Source organism: Giraffa tippelskirchi, chromosome 8 (assembly GCF_054371585.1).
Source record: "Giraffa tippelskirchi isolate mGirTip1 chromosome 8, T2T-mGirTip1v1.2.pri, whole genome shotgun sequence".
NCBI classification, from domain to species: Eukaryota; Metazoa; Chordata; class Mammalia; order Artiodactyla; family Giraffidae; genus Giraffa; species Giraffa tippelskirchi.
This window is the reverse complement of record NC_137282.1, coordinates 6,272,425-6,292,017: the sequence shown is the minus strand read 5'-3', so window position 1 is coordinate 6,292,017 and position 19,593 is coordinate 6,272,425. Positions and strand designations below refer to the sequence as shown.

Genomic DNA, 19,593 nt, shown 5'->3' with positions numbered 1-19,593 from the left:
TCAATCTGGAAGCTAAGTTTTATATCCCTAAGTATCTTTCAACTATTTTGCTCCCCCTCCCCCATGTCATCGATGTATCCAAGAAAAAACAAATGGGTTTCTGGATGTGTGCAGATAGGTCGTATCTGACTCTTTGCGATCCCATGGACTGTAGCTCCTCTGTCCATGGGATTCTCAAGGCAAAAGTACTGGAGTGGTTTGCCATTTCATCCTCCAGGGGATCTTCCTGACCCAGGGATCAAACCTGTGTCTCTTGCGTCTCCTGCATTGGCAGGAGGGTTCTTTACTACTGAGCCACCTGGGAAGCCTGGATTTCAGGATACTCATTCAATATGACTTTGACTCATTTGTATAAAATGGCATCTTTTTTCTTGAGCCACAGTTTGATCTGGGTAATGTAACTTGCCACCATCTCCTCCCTTGTCATTGTCTTTTCGAAATGTAAGAAAACCCTTTCTGCCCAAGAGTACCAGGCATGACTGACCCTGCTGCAAGATAAAGCGGCAGAGTTGAACGAGGCCCGTCGGGAGGGAGGGAAGCTGGTGCTCTAGGTCTGACACGTAGGTATCCAGGCAGTGGCCCCATTTTACCCCGAGGAGTGGGAGCCGCAGGTTCATCAAGTGATTCCCCCGGGGTCCACAGGATTGAACTCGGAACTACATACTTTGAAGCACATAGTCTTTCTCTTACCACAAAGAGTAAAAGGAAGTAAAAGAATAGAACTGGGAGACAAGAAAGAGGATTCAACGAAGACTCTACCACAAAAAAAAAAAAAGCCCCATTAATAACCTAACTTTTCAAAAAAACCTGAGACTGATATTGTATTGGCCAGTAACATTTTAATTAACATATTTTTCAACACCAAGATTTTACAGATAATACACATTTTTAAACTTTTAGTACTAGACAAAAATACCTAGTTCCAAAACTTGAAAATTCTAAATATCAGTGTTTGAAAAAAGATATTAAGAAAAAAAAGGTACATGAAAAAAGCTTACATGAAGAAAAAAGAAAATTTTTAAGAAATTAATTAAAGAAAAAAGGTATATGAAGAACTGTGGTTGCAAAAAGAGCCACATAAGAAATTATTGGCTGCATCAGCCTCTTGGTACTTATGTTAACAAGTATGGTTTATGCTTTGTCTTGAGAACTATTAGGTTATTTGGAAGCAATATCATTTCTCATTTTTCTTGGTTGAATTATAGTCCCATTATACATGTGATATTTCTGCTCAAATTTGACATTGGATATATGCTGGGAGAATTTAATAAAAATGATTTCCTCTATGTTCTAGTTACTGAATGATGGTTAAACATGTTCTAGGAATTCAACATTCAACCAACATGCAAAGTTTTCTAGCATATATAACTTTTTCCTCAAGAAAACCATAGGCCATCATTAAACGTTTTAAATCTTTGCTATTACAAATTTGGAAAAGGTTCAGTTCAGTTCAGCCACTCAGTCCTGTCCGACTCTTTGCAACCCCGTAGACTACAGCTCTCCAGGCTTCCCTGTCCATCACCAACTCCTGGAGCCTACTCAAACTCATGTCCATTGCGTTGACGATGCCATCCAACCATCCCATCCTCTGTCATCTCCTTCTCCTCCTGCCTTCAATCTTTCCCAGCATCAGGGTCTTTTCCAGTGAGTCGGTTCTTCACATCAGGTGGCCAAAGTATTGGAGTTTCAACCTCTGCATCAGTCCTTCCAATGAATAATCAGGACTGATCTCCTTTAGGATGGACTGGTTGGATCTCCTTGCAGTCCAAGGGAGTCTCAAGAATCCTCTCCAACACCACAATTCAAAAGCATCCATTCTTTGGTACTCAGCTTTCTTTATAGTCCAACTCTCAAAATTGTTTTTAAATGTTATCTAATGATACATGCTGACATCTTTAAAGGGTGAAATGATCAGATGTCTATGATTTTCTTCAATAAACTGTGGGAATGTTGAGAAAATATGATAGACAGGCCTCTAGTTCCTAGTCGATAAACTGAGTGATAAGTAAATGGAGATTTATTATTTCATTCTCTCTATTTTTATAGACAGGCTTTCCTGGAGGCTTAGTGAGAAAGAATCTATCTGTGATGCAGGAGAAGCGGGTTTGATCCCTGGGTCAGGAAGATCTCCTGGAGAAGGAAATGGCAACCTACTCCAGTATGCTTGCCTCAGAAATCCCATGGACAGAGGAGCCTGACAGGCTACAGTCCATGGAGTCACAAAAGAGTCAGACATGACTTAGAGACAAAGCAAAAACAATAACAGAAACAACTTTTATTGACATTTAAATTTTTTTGTGATTAAAAAGTCACAGCACTAGAAGTAATCAGGAGACCATTTTTACTGCTTCCTCTAAATGGTAAAAAATTTATCACCATGTTTGGGGACAAGCTTTTTCTCCAAGGAAATATTAAATATGTTTTTTAGATTTTCTTCTATTTCTTTTTCATTCAGTGTCTTAAACTCTACCAAATCTGTATTGTCCTTATAATTGAATCTCCTGTAGGTGAGGGTGAAACCCACTAAGCAGTGAACGCCTTCGGGGGTCTGCAAGGAGCAAAATGACTTGCTTGTAAACACAGATGCTGGAGATTCTTGAAGGTATGTATTCACAGACTCAAAGTCTTTAATTGTTCGAGGTTCAAGAGTAAAACAGTAGATTTTCCGATACTCATTCTTTTCCAAGAGGTCAGAATCCAGAAATTCTTGGTTTGGGATGTACTGTTCTCTTCTGATTTGGTCCAGGTACCAGGTTCCTCTCTCTTCGGTCAAGCGGAAGATGCAAGGCATCTGGGGCTGGTTCTTCCCAGAAATTAGCTCTAGAGGCTGCCACATCTGATAAGAGCGTCCAAATCCAGCGTCAGCTATGTAGTCCCTGCCATCGATGGTCACCTTCAGCAGGAGGTGAATCATGGCATTGCTGTATTTGTCAGTGAACGTGTTGTAAACACACCCTCCCAGTATGGTGGTCTCAAAACCAATCGTGGTCAGAGCCCAGTACAGAAGATGGTTGACTTGGAGACACCACCCACCCCGGTTCCTCCTCACAATTTGATCAAAAATGGCCTCTAAGTCCAATGCCATGGCTTCCCCACAGTGGATGTTAAGGTTCTCAAAAGGAATGGCTTGGATCTGGTGCTGAAGAATGTCAGTTAATGTGTCCAAGTCCAATTTGTCCCTCGAGTTCTTATAACCAATTCTTTCAAAATATGCTTCAATGTTCATGGTTCCTTAAGGCAAGGAAAACAAAAGCAAATATATTACTTTTCTACTTGGATTGCTTTGATTATCCTGATTATAACAAATGTATTTTAAACATGTAAATACAATGATTATAAATATCTAAAATTATCAGCCTTTTATGTGTATGCTTTTGCCGTTTTAATGGTTTTCATATGTACAAGTTCACAAATGGTGAAGAAAAGTATCACTTCTTCCATGTTTTGAGGATGAGAAGTTGGAAACCCAGATAAAGTGATGAGTAAAATGATAAAGAGCTTACATGTGGTTTTCTTGATGATGAGTAAGGAAAGATAAAATTGGCGTCAATCAAAATAGAGTTTACAAACAAATTTCTAATATAAACAGGAGAATGATATAATAAGATACTTGACCCACTCAGTTTCCTCTTTAGCTGAACTTGACAGAAATTTCCCTATTCGATGAGTTAGTGTGTTCACAAACTGATTTATTCATTTATTCAATAAATAGTTTGCTGGAATTTTATTATGTATAAATGACTAACCTAGTGGTTGCTTGTCTCAAAAAATCTTACATTTTATGGGGGCTGGTATGACACAGATAATGGAATGAATGAATTAAAAAAACACATGCAATTTCTTAGATTGTGATCAGTGCTCTGGAGAAAATAAAGCGAAGAAGGAAGATAAGACACGCAGAGAGGGCTTCAGTTTCCAGTAAGGTGGGCAGAGAAAGCTTCACTATAATTTTAAGGATGGGAGAGAAGGAGCCACATCCCTATGTGTGGGAGGATCACTCAGGAAGGACCAGAGAATTTTTAAAAAGTCTTAAGCCAGAGCCTGCCTAGAGTGTCCAAAGAACACTGAAGGAAGCCAGGAAGAAGGGAGCAGAGGGACTGAGAGGAAGCGTGGACTGAGATGAGGAAGGGCAAGGGGAAGCCTGCAGTTTGGACAAAGGGCACTATCGTCCAGTTGATGCGTATGGACAGTGACCCGCACACACGGAGCTCAGCCAGGAGCACCTCAAAGCACCTTTGCTCCAGGACCAGTGCTTTGCTCACGGAAGGCGTGTGGCCCGAGTCCGCTCTCTGAGACTCTGCTGCGGGACTTCTGCTGAAACCTAAGCAGGTTCTTTTCCTGCGGGGCCAGAAGCTGATGGATATTTGCCCAAAGCTAGTAGGAGATCTTGCTGGAGAATAGCACCCACCAAGAATTTAACGAGTTGAGGAATGAAAAGCAGAAGGAAAGATGAGAAAAGACATCAATCAAGTCTTAAGCTCTATCTTGCTTTTTTACAGTGAGTCAAAAAAAAAAAGTCCTTATTTTGTAAAATTCTATGTCAAAAAGGTTTCTGTCCACTAATCACTGATTGTAACAGTGGTGTATTACCTTAGGTAAGATGACATGGCCTGAGGTGAGAGACTTGAAAGGGTTAATGGTGATAAGCCATGTATTTCTGTTGTCCTTCTTAACGTCTTTTCTTTCAGATTCGCCTAGTTCTCTTTTTTAATCAGTTATTCTTCTCATTTTGCTAGAGTTTCAACTTTATTCTTGGTATCTGTAAACTGATCTAATCTCTTAAGCTTATTTCGTTTCTTCTCAGCTCTACCTCCATCAGTATCCTTTCTCAACATCTGTAGAAGCCAAAAACCCTACATCAGACACAGAACAACTGGTACTGACCCAGACCACCGCAGACCCTCTTCTGCTTCTATATCCAATCAGTACTGGGTAAGTTAGGAAGGCAGGCGACGTGGAACAAAAGAAATAGGATTTGGACCTGCCTAACTATTTCATTTATGGGTGGGTTAACCCATCTTCTTTTATTTGGAAATTAATGTATACTTTTTAAAGTTATATTTTGATTTTACAGTTTTTTTCTTTGTTCTTTCTTTTTTCAAAGATATGATGCTAATTTAGAATTTAGTAACCTCAAGTCCATTGAGAAGAACCCAGTACTGGAACCTGAATGCAAGCAGCATGTTATAACCAAATTATACCTCCATGACTAAATATAAGAATGGTGTACTGCTGAAGTTATGATCGAAGGTTAAATATGGAGGCACTAGAAAGTAGCTGTCAGGATAAAACTGGGTGAAAACACTGCAAAGTTTATACATTGACTTGTAACTTAGACGTGTGCTCATATATTGATTCATTTCACTTGATCATAAATACAAGAAAAGAATAAAAGGAGGCAGAGAGAACACACTTAGGGAGTCGGCTGAGATGCCTCAGAAAAACAAACCTTTCTATGGAAGTTCAATGTAGATGGAGTCTCAGTTTTACTTCAAAAGACTTGGAATGTTTCTTCTTCCTGGTTCACAGTCTAGAAATAATAGAAAAATAGTTTTAAATATATCATATTCTTCCTTAAGCTGACTCATTTGAAAAGACCCTGATGCTGGGAAAGATTGAAGGTGGGAGGAGAAGGGGACGACAGAGGATGAGATGGTTGGATGGCATCACCGACTCAATGGACATGAGTTTGGTTGGACTCTGGGAGTTGGTGATGGACAGGGAGGCCTGGCGTGCTGCAGTCCATGGGGTCGCAAAGAGTTGGACGTGACTGAGTGACTGAACTGAACTGATTCTTCCTTGAAAACAAGAGCAGTATTTCCGTTGGGACATGAATAGGAACAATTTTTTAAAATCACAAAACAGAAGGAAATAGAGTAAAATGGCCATCTGCATTGCACAGGGGACAGAACTGGATGTACAGTCACAGCAATGGGAGCAACATGGGTGGGCTCTAAGCCCACTTCCTGGGGTTTAAGTCACAGGAGGACCCGACCACAACAGGCCAGGCAGTCAACAAGGATGGCTGAGGCCTATCCCAGGCCCCTGATCGATACTACAAGTTTTTCCAAACACATCAAAGACCAACATGTAAGGTAGCACCTGTCTTCCTTTAGCTATAAAGTATAATTGCAGATGGCTTCCCAGTGGTGCAGTGGTAAAGATTCTGCCTGCCAGTGCAGGGCACTCAGGAAACCCTGGATCAGGAAGATTCCCTGGAGGAGGAAATGACAACCCACTCCAGTATTCTTGCCTGGAGAATCCCATGGACAAAGGAGCCTGGCAGGCTACAGTCTGTTCAGTTCAGTTGCTCAGTCGTGTCCGAGTCTTTGTGACCTCGTGGACTGCAGCACGCCAGGCCTCCCTGTCCCTCATCAACTCCCAGAGTTTACTCAAACTCATGTCCACCGAGTCGGTGATGCCATCCAACCATCTCATCCTCTGTCATCCCCTTCTCCTCCTGCCTTCAATGTGGCTACAGTCCACAGGGTCACAAAAGAGTTGGATGTACTGCTGCTGCTGCTGCTGCTGCTGCTAAGTCGTGTCAGTCATGTCCAACTCTGTGCAACCCCATAGATGGCAGCCCACCAAGCTCCTCCGTCCCTGGGATTCTCCAGGCAAGAACACTGGAGTGGGTTGCCATTTCGTCCTCCAGTGCATGAAAGTGAAAAGTGAAAATGAAGTCGCTCAGTCGTGTCCGGCTCTTCACGACCCCATGGGCTTCAGCCTACCAGGCTCCTCCGTCCATGAGGTTTCCCAGGCAAAAGTACTGGAGTGGGGTGCCATTGCCTTCTCTGGAGTTGGATGTAACTGAGTGACTAAACAGCAGCAACAGCCTACACATATACACTTACAGGGTTACCTCTCCATAGCCTGTGAAGATGTAAGTCAAAATGAAACACTAAGGAAGAGAAAGGCAGAATTGACTCCTTTTATTATAAGACAGAGTAGAAAACTTGTAAGAATTGTGGTAACATAGTTTGAAAACATATTTTAAAGGTGACTGAAGTGAAAGCCGTTAGACCCGTTGACCTCCGCCTCGGGTGCAGAGGGTAAAGAACAGAGCCTGCTCAGAGCGCCCTGTTCGGGCACAGGGCACTCGGGAGGACTCGGGACTGAGGCTGGCATGGGGGGAATGCTGTCTGTCGGCGACCCGGGTCCCCCCAGGTCTCTCTGACCACCTGGCTGTGCCCCTCACTGGCCTGGCTTCAGGACGTGCACGTGGACTCTTTGGCAGACCTCCTGGGGGCTCCTGGTGTGGCTCTGCCCTCCCGTGTGGAGAATCAGACGTGTTGGGGACTTCGTGTCCTGTCAGGACAGCCCTGCGAGGGGACTTACCGGCGAGCTGTTCTGAAAACCCCGCCGCCTTGCCTGGAACTGAGAAAAGACCCTGGAGTTACGATCCCCACCTGGGCTGACACTGGGACTTGCCCAGGCGCCCTTCCTTCGTGAGGCGCTTGCTCATGGGGCCTCAGTGTCTGAACCTGGGGAACCAGACAAGTCACGTCAGCGGTCACTGTGGAGAGCTCTGTGGCAGAAAACTAAGATGAACAGGATGAGGCAATTTCTAGAGGGCCCTGAAAGTCAGGCCAGAGAGACTTCTTCTGTCACCGAACAAATGCCTGTTGTTTCACCAAATGGACAAAGGCCAACAGTCACTTGGCTGCTGTGATGTGTCCCTAAGTGACATGGGAGCGGCAGCGGCCGAGGAGAGCTACCCCTGGAAAAAGCAAGAGAGTTCCAGAAAAATATCTACCTCTGCTTTATTGACTATGCCAAAGCCTTTGACTGTGTGGATCACAAAAAACTGTTGAAAATTCTGAAAGAGATGGGAATACCAGACCACCTGACCTGCCTGTTGAGAAACCTGTATCCATGTCAGGAAGCAACAGTTAGAACTGGACATGGAACAACAGATTGGTTCCAAATAGGAAAAGGAGTTCGTCAAGGCTGTATATTGTCACCCTGCTTATTTAACTTATATGCAGAGTACATCATGAGAAACACTGGGCTAGAGGAAGCACAAGCTGGAATCAAGATTGCCGGGAGAAATATCAGTAACCTCAGATATGCAGATGACACCACCCTTACGGCAGAAAGTGAAGAAGAACTAAAGAGCCTCTTGATGAAAGTGAAAGTGGAGAGTGAAAAAGTTGGCTTAAAGCTCAACATTCAGAAAACTAAGATCATGGCATCTGGTCCCATCACTTCATGGCAGATAGATAGGGAAACAGTGGAAACAGTGGCTGACTTTATTTTGGGGGGCTCCAAAATCACTGCAGATGGTGACTGCCGCAATGAAATTAAAAGATGCTTACTCCCTGGAAGGAAAGTTATGACCAACCTAGACAGCACATTAAAAAGCAGAGACATTACTTTGCCAACAAAGGTCCGTCTAGTCAAGGCTATGGTTTTTCCAGTGGTCATGTATGGATGTGAGAGTTGCACTATAAAGAAAGCTGAGCACTGAAGAATTGATGCTTTTGAACTGTGGTGTTGGAGAAGACTCTTGAGAGTCCCTTGGACTGCAAGGAGATCCAACCAGTCCATCCTAAAGGAGATCAGTTCTGCGTGTTCATTGAAAGGACTGATGCTGAAGCTGAAACTCCAATACTTTGGCCACCTCATGCGAAGAGCTGACTCATTGGAAAAGACCCTGATGCTGGGAAAGATTGAGGGCAGGAGGAGAAGGGGACGACAGAGGATGAGATGGTTGGATGGCATCACCGACTCGATGGACATGAGTTTGGGTAAACTCCAGGAGTGGGTGATGGACAGGGAGGCCTGGCGTGCTGCGGTTCATGGGGTCACAGAGAGTTGAACACGACTGAGCGACTGAACTGAAGTGACGTGGTTCTTCAGTTACCAATTACCCCTCTGATGTAGCCCCGGAGAGCGGGTTGAGGTGAAGACCTCATAGTTCAGCTCCCAGTCTAGGGTCTCTACATCTTTCATGTCCAGCAGTGGTTTCAATTTTTTAATTTTATTTTACTTTATCTTATATTTTATTTTTGAGCTAGAGAAATCCTGATTCTCTCCCCAAACAAAATTGTAAGCCAAAGTCTAAAATAGAATAATTGAAAACAGGTTGGTCCAGAGGCAGTCTGGCCCTGAGATGCTGCCCTCACGGCTCAGGGGTTCAAGCAGCAGGGGCGGTCACGTACTGAGGTGGAGTCTTCCATCCCAACTGCCCGCACTTCAGGCACAACCGCCTGGAAGAGCCTGAAACGGTGCGAGCGAGTGCATTTTCCTTCTGTGTGTGTTTCACACCCTGTCTGTTTCCTTTTCTCTGGCTCAGTGATGGCATCCCACTGGATTGACACTAAGACTCACTCCTGACCCCAGGGCAGAGGGGCGTCTGCTTGACTCCGGAATGGAAAGGGAGCTGCGAGGCCAGCCCTGCTCAGAGGCCATCAGACAACCCGCCTTAACACACCGAAGGCCCATGGCTGTGCCAGGGCTCCGAGCTGGGGCCGCAGAGTCAGGCAGGTACTGTGGGGACTGCCGAGCAGACCCCCCAGAGCCGGTCTAGACGGCAGAAGCCGAACAAAGCCAGACTCTGGGACAGAAGTACGAGGGAGTTGATAGTTTAAAAACACAACCCTCCTGTTGAGGGAAGGAATGGAGGAGGAACTAAAGTGAGGTCCCGGGGGCAGGGAGTGACGCGCCGAAGTCACAGTCTGGGCCACAGGCAGCGTCAGTATCTCCTGCCAGCCTTTCCGCCGTGAATGAAAGTGTTAGTCGCTCAGTCGTGTCCGACTCTTTGGACACCATGGACTGTAGGGGAGCCAGGCTCCTCTGTCCATGGGATTCTCCAGGCAAGAATACTGGTGTGGGTTGCCATGCCCTCCTCCAGGGGAGCTTCTGGACGCAGGGATCGAATCCCTGTCTCCTGCATTGCAGGCAGATTCTTTACCATCTGAGCCACCAGGGAAGCCCATCATGCCTGAACAGATTATTAAAAATTGGTGTGAAAATCACACAACCTAACTGAACCGTTTAAAGTGAACTCTTCCACCCTTTGGTGCCTTCCCAACTTGGTGCAACCACTCTTGTGTTTAGTCCGGAGCCCTCTCCTTTCCCCAGTGAGACCCCAGACTCCCGAGCAGGTGCTCCCCCACCCCTCCCACCTCTGCAGCCACCGGGCTCCTTCCTGTCTCTCTGACTGCTTCCAGCTTCAGCCGCTGCGAACACTGCTGCAGACGGAATTTGTGCCCAAGTGCTCTTTCCTGTATCTGATATCAGTTCACTGGGTGTATGCTTAGAACAGAGCCGCCCGGCTGAGCGATAGGATTGAGAGAGGCTTCCGAGTGGCCCTTCCTTCCCTGTGCTCTGAGTCTCTTTTCCTCTCCTTCCCATCCCTTCCCTTTGTTGTTCGGTCGCCCCGTCGTGTCTGACTCTTTGCAACCCCATGGACTGTACCCCACCACGCTCCTCTGTCCAAAGGATTTCCCAGGCAAGAATACTGCAGTGGGTTGCCATTTCCTTCTCCAGGGGAATCTTCCTGACCCAGGGATCGAAACTGTGGCTCCTGCATGGCAGGAGGATTCTTTGCCATGAGCCACCAGGCAAGCCCTCCCTTCCCTTTTCTTACCTGTTTTTGGCGTCGAAGCTTACTGCAAGGACCCGTGAGCCAGCCCAGTCCTAGGGGGCAAGTGGCCAGCCCAGTGATCTCCTGGATGAAAAAAAAGAGGTTGCCTGGCAAGCCAAGCCCACAGACCCTCTTCACAAAGCTGAGAGCACAGAAGGCCTGCAGAGCCGCCCGTCCAAGGAAAAAGCCAAAGAAGGTCAAATTCCGTCAGCAGAAAGGTCTGAATGTTTGTTTCGCTTTTTATTCCCTTTTGAGGAGAAGTAGAAAGTCAGATTTGTGGGTGTAATCTGCCTGTTTTTACAACTGGCTCTGAACTATTGAAACCTGTAAAGGCCAAACAGAATAAGTCTCTGGGCGGGATGGAACTGTATATATATAGTTGGCAGCTAACAACTTCCTTCTGAGTGCGAGAGGGTGGGGTCAGCTATTGTGTGGCTGAGAAACTAAAGGGTGACTCAAAGGAGGGGAAAGTTCGGTGATCAGAGAGCCAGCAGGCGTGTCGTTTCTGTGGACACAGGGCAGGACCGGGGAGCAGAGTCCAGGGCAGAGAGCTCACAGGGCCCCTGGCTTCAGGGCCGTCGGCCTCCACAGGCCCCTCTCTCCTGTGGAGCTCTGCGCATCAGTGCTCAGGGAACGCTGTCATCGGCCTGCCTGACGCTGAGAGAGTCGTTCCTGTTGTGTTTGGCCCCTGGAGACTCATTGGGGCCCTCCTTCTAGCCAGAGAAAACCTCCCCAAGAATTCTCTTACACTGTGCAGACAACGCAACCCAGACTCCCTGGGTGTTTTGGGACCAACAGAGTGTTTCTGATCCCTTAATGCCGGAGGAGCAGGGGTGATCATGAACTTGCTGCCTGCAGGACTGACAGAGCCCTTCCCCAAGGGCTCAGTTAGGGACAGAGAAGGTGGACATCGCTGTTGCAATTATCCAAGAAGAGAACCCTGTCCTCTGAAACAGGGTGTTTCAGAGCGTTTAATGTGCTGCACACATTAGCTATCTTTTATATATTCCTTTAGTCTTCACAACAGACTTCCTAGGTAAGCTCTCTTATTAGCTCCAGTGTTCCGAGGGATAAACTGACGTTTAGAGATGCTTCTATGTCCTGCCGAGTCTTCACAGCTGGGGTGTCGTGTGGCTATGACGCTAACCCTGACAGCTGCAGTGGGGGTCTGTGACCCCTCCATTATCCTGCACAGCAATTCCAGTGTAAACACGTGTCAGTCAAACTTCCTGAACTGTCCTGGGACCTGAAATTCAGGCCCGTGTAGTCTCCAGTCTCCTGGACTCACATTTGAAATAGGATCAAGCCCCAATTTCAAAGCATAAACAGGTCACTCACCGAGGTCTCTGGGGCCCACGACCAGGAACCAGGCTGAGGGCCACCCTCCCACTTCCTGGACCAGCCCAGGAAGATCCTCCCTCCTGTTTGCAAAGTGTTCCGCCCCCTGAGTCTAGTTACTATCATCCCGGAGCTCTGGGAAATGTAGTCCTGGGGACTTGGGTTGACCCTCTGCCCCTCCTGTTTCAATGTACTCCGGTGAGCCGAGGTCCCGGGGTTAAAAGGGGAGGGACCTTGTAGTCCATACAGTTCTTACTCTTAGGGAGCCTGCATATGGATGTCCTGTGTGTGCTGTGGGAGGTTAGGGTTTTGAGAGGATCCAGGAAGAGCAGATCCATTAGCCTAAAGGAGCAGAAGGACGTGGATGTTTTAAATCACTCCCCCAGGTTATGACAGCATTTCCTCATCAATTTCCAGGAAGCCCTTAAGTTTCTATTCTTCTTCCCCAAGAGGCACTGCGTAATGTGGTCTAAATTTGTCCACACAGAAGTTATGAGAGTGACATATATAATATGCTTTTGTTTCTGTGTTTCTAATTTATGTTAACGATATTAGCCTATCACTCTTTCTGTCTCTAATGCATTTCCCTGTGTGTTGTTGTTGCTTAGTTGCTAAGTTATATCTGACTCTTTTGAGACCCCGTGGACTTGTAACCTGCCAGGCTCCTCCATCCATGGGATTTCCGAGGCAAGACTGCTGGAGTGGATTGCCATTTCCTTCCCCAGGGGATATTCTCGATCCAGGGATCGAACCTGCATCTCCTCCATTGACTGGTGGATTCTTTACCACTGAGCCCCCCAGGAAGCTTCATTTCCCTCTACGCTTTATTTCTGTAACTGTCTTCATGACACAAACGTTGCCTTGTCCTGTCTCAGGCACTGAGAGTTCTAGTCCCTGCCTCTGGTATGACTCAGCATGAACTTGGGGCTCTCTACCTGAAAGCTTTCTCTTGGCCTGTGCTTGGGCAGGTCAGGTGGGCCTGCGACTAACGGCCCTGGAACACCACTCAGCCTGGAAATGGGAGTGGGAGCATCCGTTTCTAACCATAAACAGGGCCTGGCACCGATATTTCCACTGCTCTAGACAACTGCATGGATACTGTATCCAGAGTGTGTGTGTGTTAGTTGCGCAGTCATGTCTGACTCTTTGCGACCCCATGGACTGTAGCCCACCAGGTTCCCCGTCCATGGGGTTCTCCAGGCAAGAATACTGGAGTGGGTAGCCATTTCCACCTCCAGGGGATCTTCCCAACCCAGGGATCAAACCCAGATCTCCCACATTGCAGGCAGACACTTTACCCTCTGAGCCACCAGGGAAGCCCCCAGTATAATTAGCTTGCCTTAATTCAATGATGAATAATGGCTGCCCTCTCTACTCGTAGGGCTCAAAGTATGCAGCTTCTGTCCTGTGTGAGTTAACACATGTGGAGTCAAAATTGTTATAAGTGAAATTCTTTGTATTCATTACGTTCACTGGTCTCTTCTCCAGTGCACAATCCTTGTTATTGACAAGAAAGAAGAGACATTTGAAAAATCACTCACATAATATTCAGTCATTTCTCTACACGTGAATTCTAAGCGGCTCCTTCAGTGACGGTCTTCATTTGAAATCTCCCCATGTAAGTTTATATTCACAGGCAGTGTTACTTTGCTAATTCACATAGATTGTCTATCCAGTAGCTCCTCAGTGCTCATAGCTTTCTGATTAAGTTTTAGGTCTTCTTTATGTTTCAAACTCTTTCATATCCATGAGCTATATTTAATCAATTACTCTTTTATTGAAACTCAGGTTGCACTTTGACAAGAATCCTCAGATTGTTTCATCCTTCATTCAGTTCAGTTCAGTTCAGTCGCTCAGTCGTGTCCGACTCTTTGTGACCCCATGGACTACAGCATGCCAGGCCTCCCTGTTCATCACCAGCTCCCGGAGTTTACTCAAAGTCATCTCCATTGAGTCAGTGATGCCATCCAAACATCTCATCCTCTGTCGTCCCCTTCTCCTCCTGCCTTCAATCTTTCCCAGCGTCAGGGTCTTTTCAAATGAGTCAGTTCTTCCCATCAGGTGGCCAAAGCATTAGAGTTCCAGCTTCAGCATCAGTACTTCCAATGAACATCCAGGACTGATCTCCTTTAGGATGGACTGGTTGGATCTTCTTGCAGTCCAAGGGACTCTCAAGAGTCTTCTCCAACACCACAGTTCAAAAGCATCAATTCTTCAGCACTCAGCTTTCTTTATAGTCCAACTCTCACATCCATACATGACTACTGGAAAAATCATAGCTTTGACTAGACGGACCTTTGTTGGCAAAGTGATGTCTCTGCTTTTTAATGCGCTGTTTAGGTTGGTTATAACTTTTTTTGCAAGGAGCAAGTGTCTTTTAATTTCGTGGCTGAGGTCACCATCTGCAGTGATTTTGGAACCCCCCCGCCAAAATAAAGTCTGTCAGTGTTTCCATTGTTTCCCCATCTATTTGCCATGAAGTGATGGGACCAGATGCCATGATCATAGCTTTCTGGATGTTGAGTTTTAAGCCAACTTTTCCACTCTCCTCTTACACTTTCATCAAGAGGCTCTTTAGTTCTTCTTCACTTTCTGCCATAAGCATGGTGTCATCTGCATATCTGAGGTTATTGATATTTCTCCCGGCAATCTTGATTCCAGCTTGTGCTTTATCTAGCCTAGCGTTTCTCGTGATGTACTGGATTATTTCTAGGAAGCCATTTCTCTTATTTTCCTGGTGAGTCAGTGGAGCCTTGAAAGCGCCCTTTGAAAACGTGCAGCCAAAATGTTTCGTGAACTACCATGAGCCACATTATGGTCACCACCGCTAGGCTGAGTGTGCAACCAGCTGGTCCAGAAAGACTTAAAGTGCAAACTCTAGCTCTATTGGTGTCAGCCAAGTGACTGGGGCCTAATTTTGAGATAACGACACTGCCACTTGCCGACTGCTACTGTGGTGTCCGTGTCTCTTGGCTAACTGTTTCTCTGTGATTCATCTCATCTAAACCTGTGTCTTCTCTCATCTAGCCTGTGTCTGCTCTGAGAATACTCCTAGATTCTCTCTTTAGGGTCTCTGAACCTAATATTTAGGTCTTCCCTGTAGCTCCAACGATAAAGAGTTTGCCTGCAATGCAGGAGACCTGGGTTCGATACCTGGGTGTTGGGAAGATCCCCGGAGGGGGGAATGGCAATCCATTCCACTATTCTTGCCTGGAGAACCATGGACGGAGGAGACTGGTGGGCTGTGAAGGGGTGGCAAAGAGTTGGGACACGACTGAGCAACGAACACTAACCTGATGTTAATTAAGAGCATCCTGTCCTACCCCCTAAAGGGAGCCAACGTGAATTCAGTTTCATGACCCTGACGTACGGGCCTCAGGAAAATTTGAGAACTAAAAATGTTCCTGTTTTTAGAGGTAGGAGGTGAGCCATTGCGGTCTATAGGAAAAATTACTGGGCTGGGGGTAAGCAGCTGTATCCTACCTAAATCACTGTAGTTTTTTTCCTTCTCTTAAAACCAACTTCCAGTTTTCCTGTAGATCTTATTGAACAACCTCAATGTTAGAGTGATGAGTGATGCTACCCACCCTGGTGGTGTGTGGAGACAAGTTCCCACAGGCTGAGGTTATTTATCGCGAACATCTGAAGTGAGCCTGGCTGACGTCACCTGCATTGATCTAACCAGCGGTGTCCTCCCACTGACACAGGCTATTTGGCTTCTAAATCCGCTGTGGTAAAACCACTGGCCCAGGTCAACAAGGGGAATTTTAAAATGTTCTATAACAGCCCGTGTGGTTTGTCTTCAGTCAAGGTTTGACCCACCGGGGTTCAGACAATGCTTTCTTGCCAAGCTGTCCTTGCCTGTGGGGTAGGTCCAGACAGTTACCAACTCAAAGGGAACATTATCTTCTGTGTAGCCAACGCTTTTCACCTTCTGCTTTTACAGCTCTTTTCTTCAGCTGCTGATATGTGTCCAGCCTGGGTGCAGTGTGGGAGGAATCCTTTTAGACAACAGTAATAGTTTGCATGAAGTGCATAAAATAAAGAAGCAGTTCATTTTGTTAAAACTGTAGCATTTTTTCTGTATAATTATCATTTTACAGTGGATTTTAGTTGCAGTCTTTGAACCAGGACAGTTTGTAGATCAGTCTTCTTTACATAGTTTTAATTTAAAAATCCTCCCCTCGCCACTGTTTCCTCCTCTCCTAATAAATACACAGAAATAGGACATTCGTTTTACAGAAAGCTATGGGTAAAAAATTTTGTCGTATGTGTCAGTAGCTCAGTTGTGTCTGACTATTTGCAACCCCAATGGACTGTAGCCCACCAGGCTCCTCTGTCAATGAGATTCTGCTGGCAAATATAGGAAGGGGATTATAATTTCCTTCTCCAGGGGATCTTCCTGACCCAGGGATCAAACCTGGGTTTCCTGCCACTGCAGGCAAGATTCTTTACCATCTCAACCACTGGGGAAGCCCAACATTTTGTCACAGATTAAAGCTTTTTTAAATTGCTTTTTTGTGCTGGATTTTTTTTTCCCATAAAGTGAATGAAGAAAATAGTGTGTCAACCTTGGAAACTATAAAATTCATATACTTAGTCTTTCTGTTTGAAATTAAATGGGTTTGAACCTAAATGGGTTTGAATCTAGCAGGAGGAGAAAGTTGCAGACTGGTTCCTCTGTCTACTAGCGGGGCCCTCATCACTCAGGTCCCACAGCCCATAACCTGAGGCTCCTCCTGGACGACCCCGCCCAGACTCCTCACGTCCAAACACTGAGTCCTGTTGATGTGTCCCGTCTATCCACCCAGACAGTTTGCCTTCTGGATCTGCTGTCCTGAAGCCACTTTTCCTCCCTCCTCCCCTCTCACCCTCCCCTCCCCCATTTTCTCACACTCTTGTCTCCAATGTTGACCCTATACTGGGCACTGCCTGTTCTTCCAGTGCTTGTTATCAAAAGCATAGAGGATGTTTGTGGAAATGGTGCCAGACAGGAGACCAAGGTTTTGGTTAAGTTCCTTTACCCCCAGCTTTGGTTTGCTCTGTGGCCTTGAAAAAGTAAACACCTTACTAGACAAGATGCTTTTGTATTCGTTGGCCATTTCCATAACTTAGCCACAGGTCTGGGCCGTCCCAAGATGCGCTAGTGGTATAGAACCTGCCTACCAATGGAGGAGACTTTAAAGATGCAGCTTCAATCCCTGGGTCAGGGAAGATGTGCTGGAGGAGGAAATGGCAACCCACTCTGGTGTTCTTGCCTGGAGAATCCCATGGACGGAGGAGCGGGCTACATACAGTCCATGGGGTTGCAAAGAGTTCGGACACTTCTGAAGTGACTTAGAATGCATGCGCAGCATAGGTCTAAATGTTGACTGAAGTTGACTGATATAAACCGGACTTGGCTGGATTTGTGCATCTGCAGGTCAGCTCATCCAGGCCAGGCTCAGCGGCAGCATCTCTCCTTCTCCTGTCTTTGTCTTCCTCAGGAAGAATCAAGTTCTCAGGATTGATCTCTATTTTCTTACTTGTCGAATCCCTGACCTGGATTACAATGTCTAATTTTCCATCTCTGCCCACCCCGCAACGTTGTTCTCTCTGTATCCCCCTCCCAATCTATCCTTCCAACAGTAGAAAAATGTTACTTTTTAGGAATGAAAACCTCATCCTTAGTTTCTCATTACCATCAGGCTCAAGGTTCCTGTCCTTCCATAAACACTCTCTGCATCTCCCCACTCATCTCCCAGCCACCCAGGATGTTTTTTTAGCTCCTTGACAGCATGTGTTTCCCCTGATCCCAGGGCTTTGCATATGCTAATCCTCCCGCCTGAAGAGCTGTCTCCCTATCCCTAGTTCAGCCGCCTCCCCATCATATTTCTTCAAGTTCAGTAACACCCTTTCTTTAGGGGAGCCTTCCCTAACCCTTCCCATTGAAAGGTTGCTGCTGTGAGCCATGTGTTATGCCGGGATTCGTGACCTCCACAAGAGAGGATTTCGATCTGGGGTCAGAGAGGAGGCTCACGTAGACATCAGACGGGGAAAGAGTGTCCGCTTGCTAGGTTTTAGCAGGGCATTTTATGTTTGTTGGCGAGCTGCTAATCAGATAAGAGAGACCACAAAGCTGAGGGAATTTCACCTGGCCCTTCTCCCACAAAATGCATTTTTAAGACACGATGGCACAAAGTGTCCCCCAGCCATAAACAATTGACATGAACACTGGTCTGTTGAGCCATTATCAGTCCAAGGTTTGAGAAAAGAAAAAAAAAAAGGTTAGTCTTAGGCAGAACCAATTTCATCAATAGAGAAGGACATATAACGTCTGCCCCTTGCAATTTATTTCCTCCTGCCACTTGGGCACCTCTGGCTTTCCTGCCCATTTCACTCTCACCATCGGCTCCCAGAGGACCTCTGTGATTCACCCTCTTACATTCATCAGGCTTCCTAGGCGGCTCAGCGGTGAAAAGTCTGCCTGCCCCTGCAGGAGAGGTGGGTTTCTATCCCCTGGAGAAGGGAAGGCCATCCACTCCGTATTCTTGCCTGGAGAACCCATGGACAGAAAGACGTGGCAAGCTACAGTCCGTGGGATCGCAAGAGAGTCCCAGCGACTGAACAACAACATTCATCAGATTATCAGTTCCTATTTGATTTCTCGGCTGCACTGAACCCTTCATGAAAGCAGGGTTGGTGTCTGGCTCATGGTTCCTTCCTAGTACCAAGAGTAGTTGGTTTCCAGTCACTACTGAATGGATGATTGAAAGATGGTGGAAGGGGCCTGGCTCTGTGATAATCCCAAGATGCCGATATTTCCTCAGGATTTGGAGAAGGTCTGGACTGCAAGGAGATTCAACCAGTCCATCCTAAAGGAAATCAATCCTGAGTGTTCCTTGGAAGGACTGATGCTGAGGCTGAAACTCCAATACTTTGGCCACCTGATGCGAAGAACTGACTCCTTGGAAAAGACCCTGATGCTGAGAAAGATTGAAGGCAGGAGGAGAAGGGGAGACAGAGGACAAGAGGGGTTGGATAGCATCACCGATTTGATGGACATGAGTTTGAGCAAGCTCTGGGAGATGGTGAAGGACAGAGAAGCCAGGTGTGCTGCAGTCCATGGTCATAAACAGTTGGACATGACTTAGCAACTGAACAACAATCTCTAATGTCCATCAGCCCTGACTGACATGTTTAGTTAGTCTGTGATGATGTTCACGTGGGCTTCCAGGTGGCTCAGTGGTAAAGATCTGCCTGTCAATGCAGGAGACGTGGTTCATTCCTGGGTGTGGAAGATCCCCCGTAGGAGGAAATGGCAACCTATTCCAGCATTCTTGCCTGGAAAATCCCATGGGCATCAGAGGTGCCTAGCGGGCTACAGTCTTATGGGGTCACAGGAAGGCAGACATAACTATTGCTCGAAGTTTTAAGGAATTTGAGACAAGATTATAGAATATGTTAAAAAACCACAAAAAGTGCTTGATGGACTAGGCTTTATACATTCACTTTAAGGAAAATTCATCTCTGAGAAAATAGAAGCTTTTAAATTATAAATAAGTGATTGAGGAACATGAGATAGAAATGAAATATGAACCTGGATACGCTCATGCAGAATCATGAGGTTCTGAAGAAAGCTTTTTATATACTATTATAAAATTATCAAATAGCAGTGGAAAACC

The 19,593-nt window shown here is 46.1% G+C and overlaps 2 protein-coding genes across 14 annotated transcripts in view; one reads left to right on the top strand and one right to left on the bottom strand.

Annotated features, from left to right (window-relative positions):
• Nucleotides 1-5,394, top strand: part of PSD3 (pleckstrin and Sec7 domain containing 3) — a 540,565-nt gene extending 535,171 nt beyond the window's left edge. For 3 of the 5 annotated variants that reach the window (XR_014062388.1, XR_014062391.1, XR_014062389.1), the window contains 2 exons: nucleotides 2,508-2,602; nucleotides 4,805-5,394. The gene's annotated coding sequence lies outside the window, so the exon portion shown is untranslated. The remainder of the gene's footprint in view (nucleotides 1-2,507; nucleotides 2,603-4,804) is intronic. The other 2 variants (XR_014062392.1, XR_014062390.1) reach the window with 1 other exon arrangement.
• LOC145517854 (arylamine N-acetyltransferase 1) lies at nucleotides 820-11,991 on the bottom strand. 9 transcript variants are annotated; one of them, XM_081521162.1, is made up of 6 exons: nucleotides 11,930-11,991; nucleotides 10,595-10,675; nucleotides 7,339-7,377; nucleotides 5,450-5,530; nucleotides 4,591-4,835; nucleotides 820-3,231 (listed from the first exon to the last, which is right to left on the bottom strand). In XM_081521162.1, exon 6 carries the CDS (start codon nucleotides 3,224-3,226, stop codon nucleotides 2,354-2,356), a length of 873 nt encoding a protein of 290 aa, XP_081377288.1. In that variant the 5' UTR covers nucleotides 3,227-3,231; nucleotides 4,591-4,835; nucleotides 5,450-5,530; nucleotides 7,339-7,377; nucleotides 10,595-10,675; nucleotides 11,930-11,991; the 3' UTR covers nucleotides 820-2,353. The 9 variants fall into 9 exon arrangements, with proteins under 9 accessions (XP_081377288.1, XP_081377285.1, XP_081377290.1 ...); XM_081521159.1 differs by lacking the exon at nucleotides 7,339-7,377 and having other exon boundaries at nucleotides 10,595-10,838; XM_081521164.1 differs by lacking the exon at nucleotides 4,591-4,835 and having other exon boundaries at nucleotides 10,595-10,698.
• Nucleotides 11,992-19,593: the final 7,602 nt, after the last annotated feature.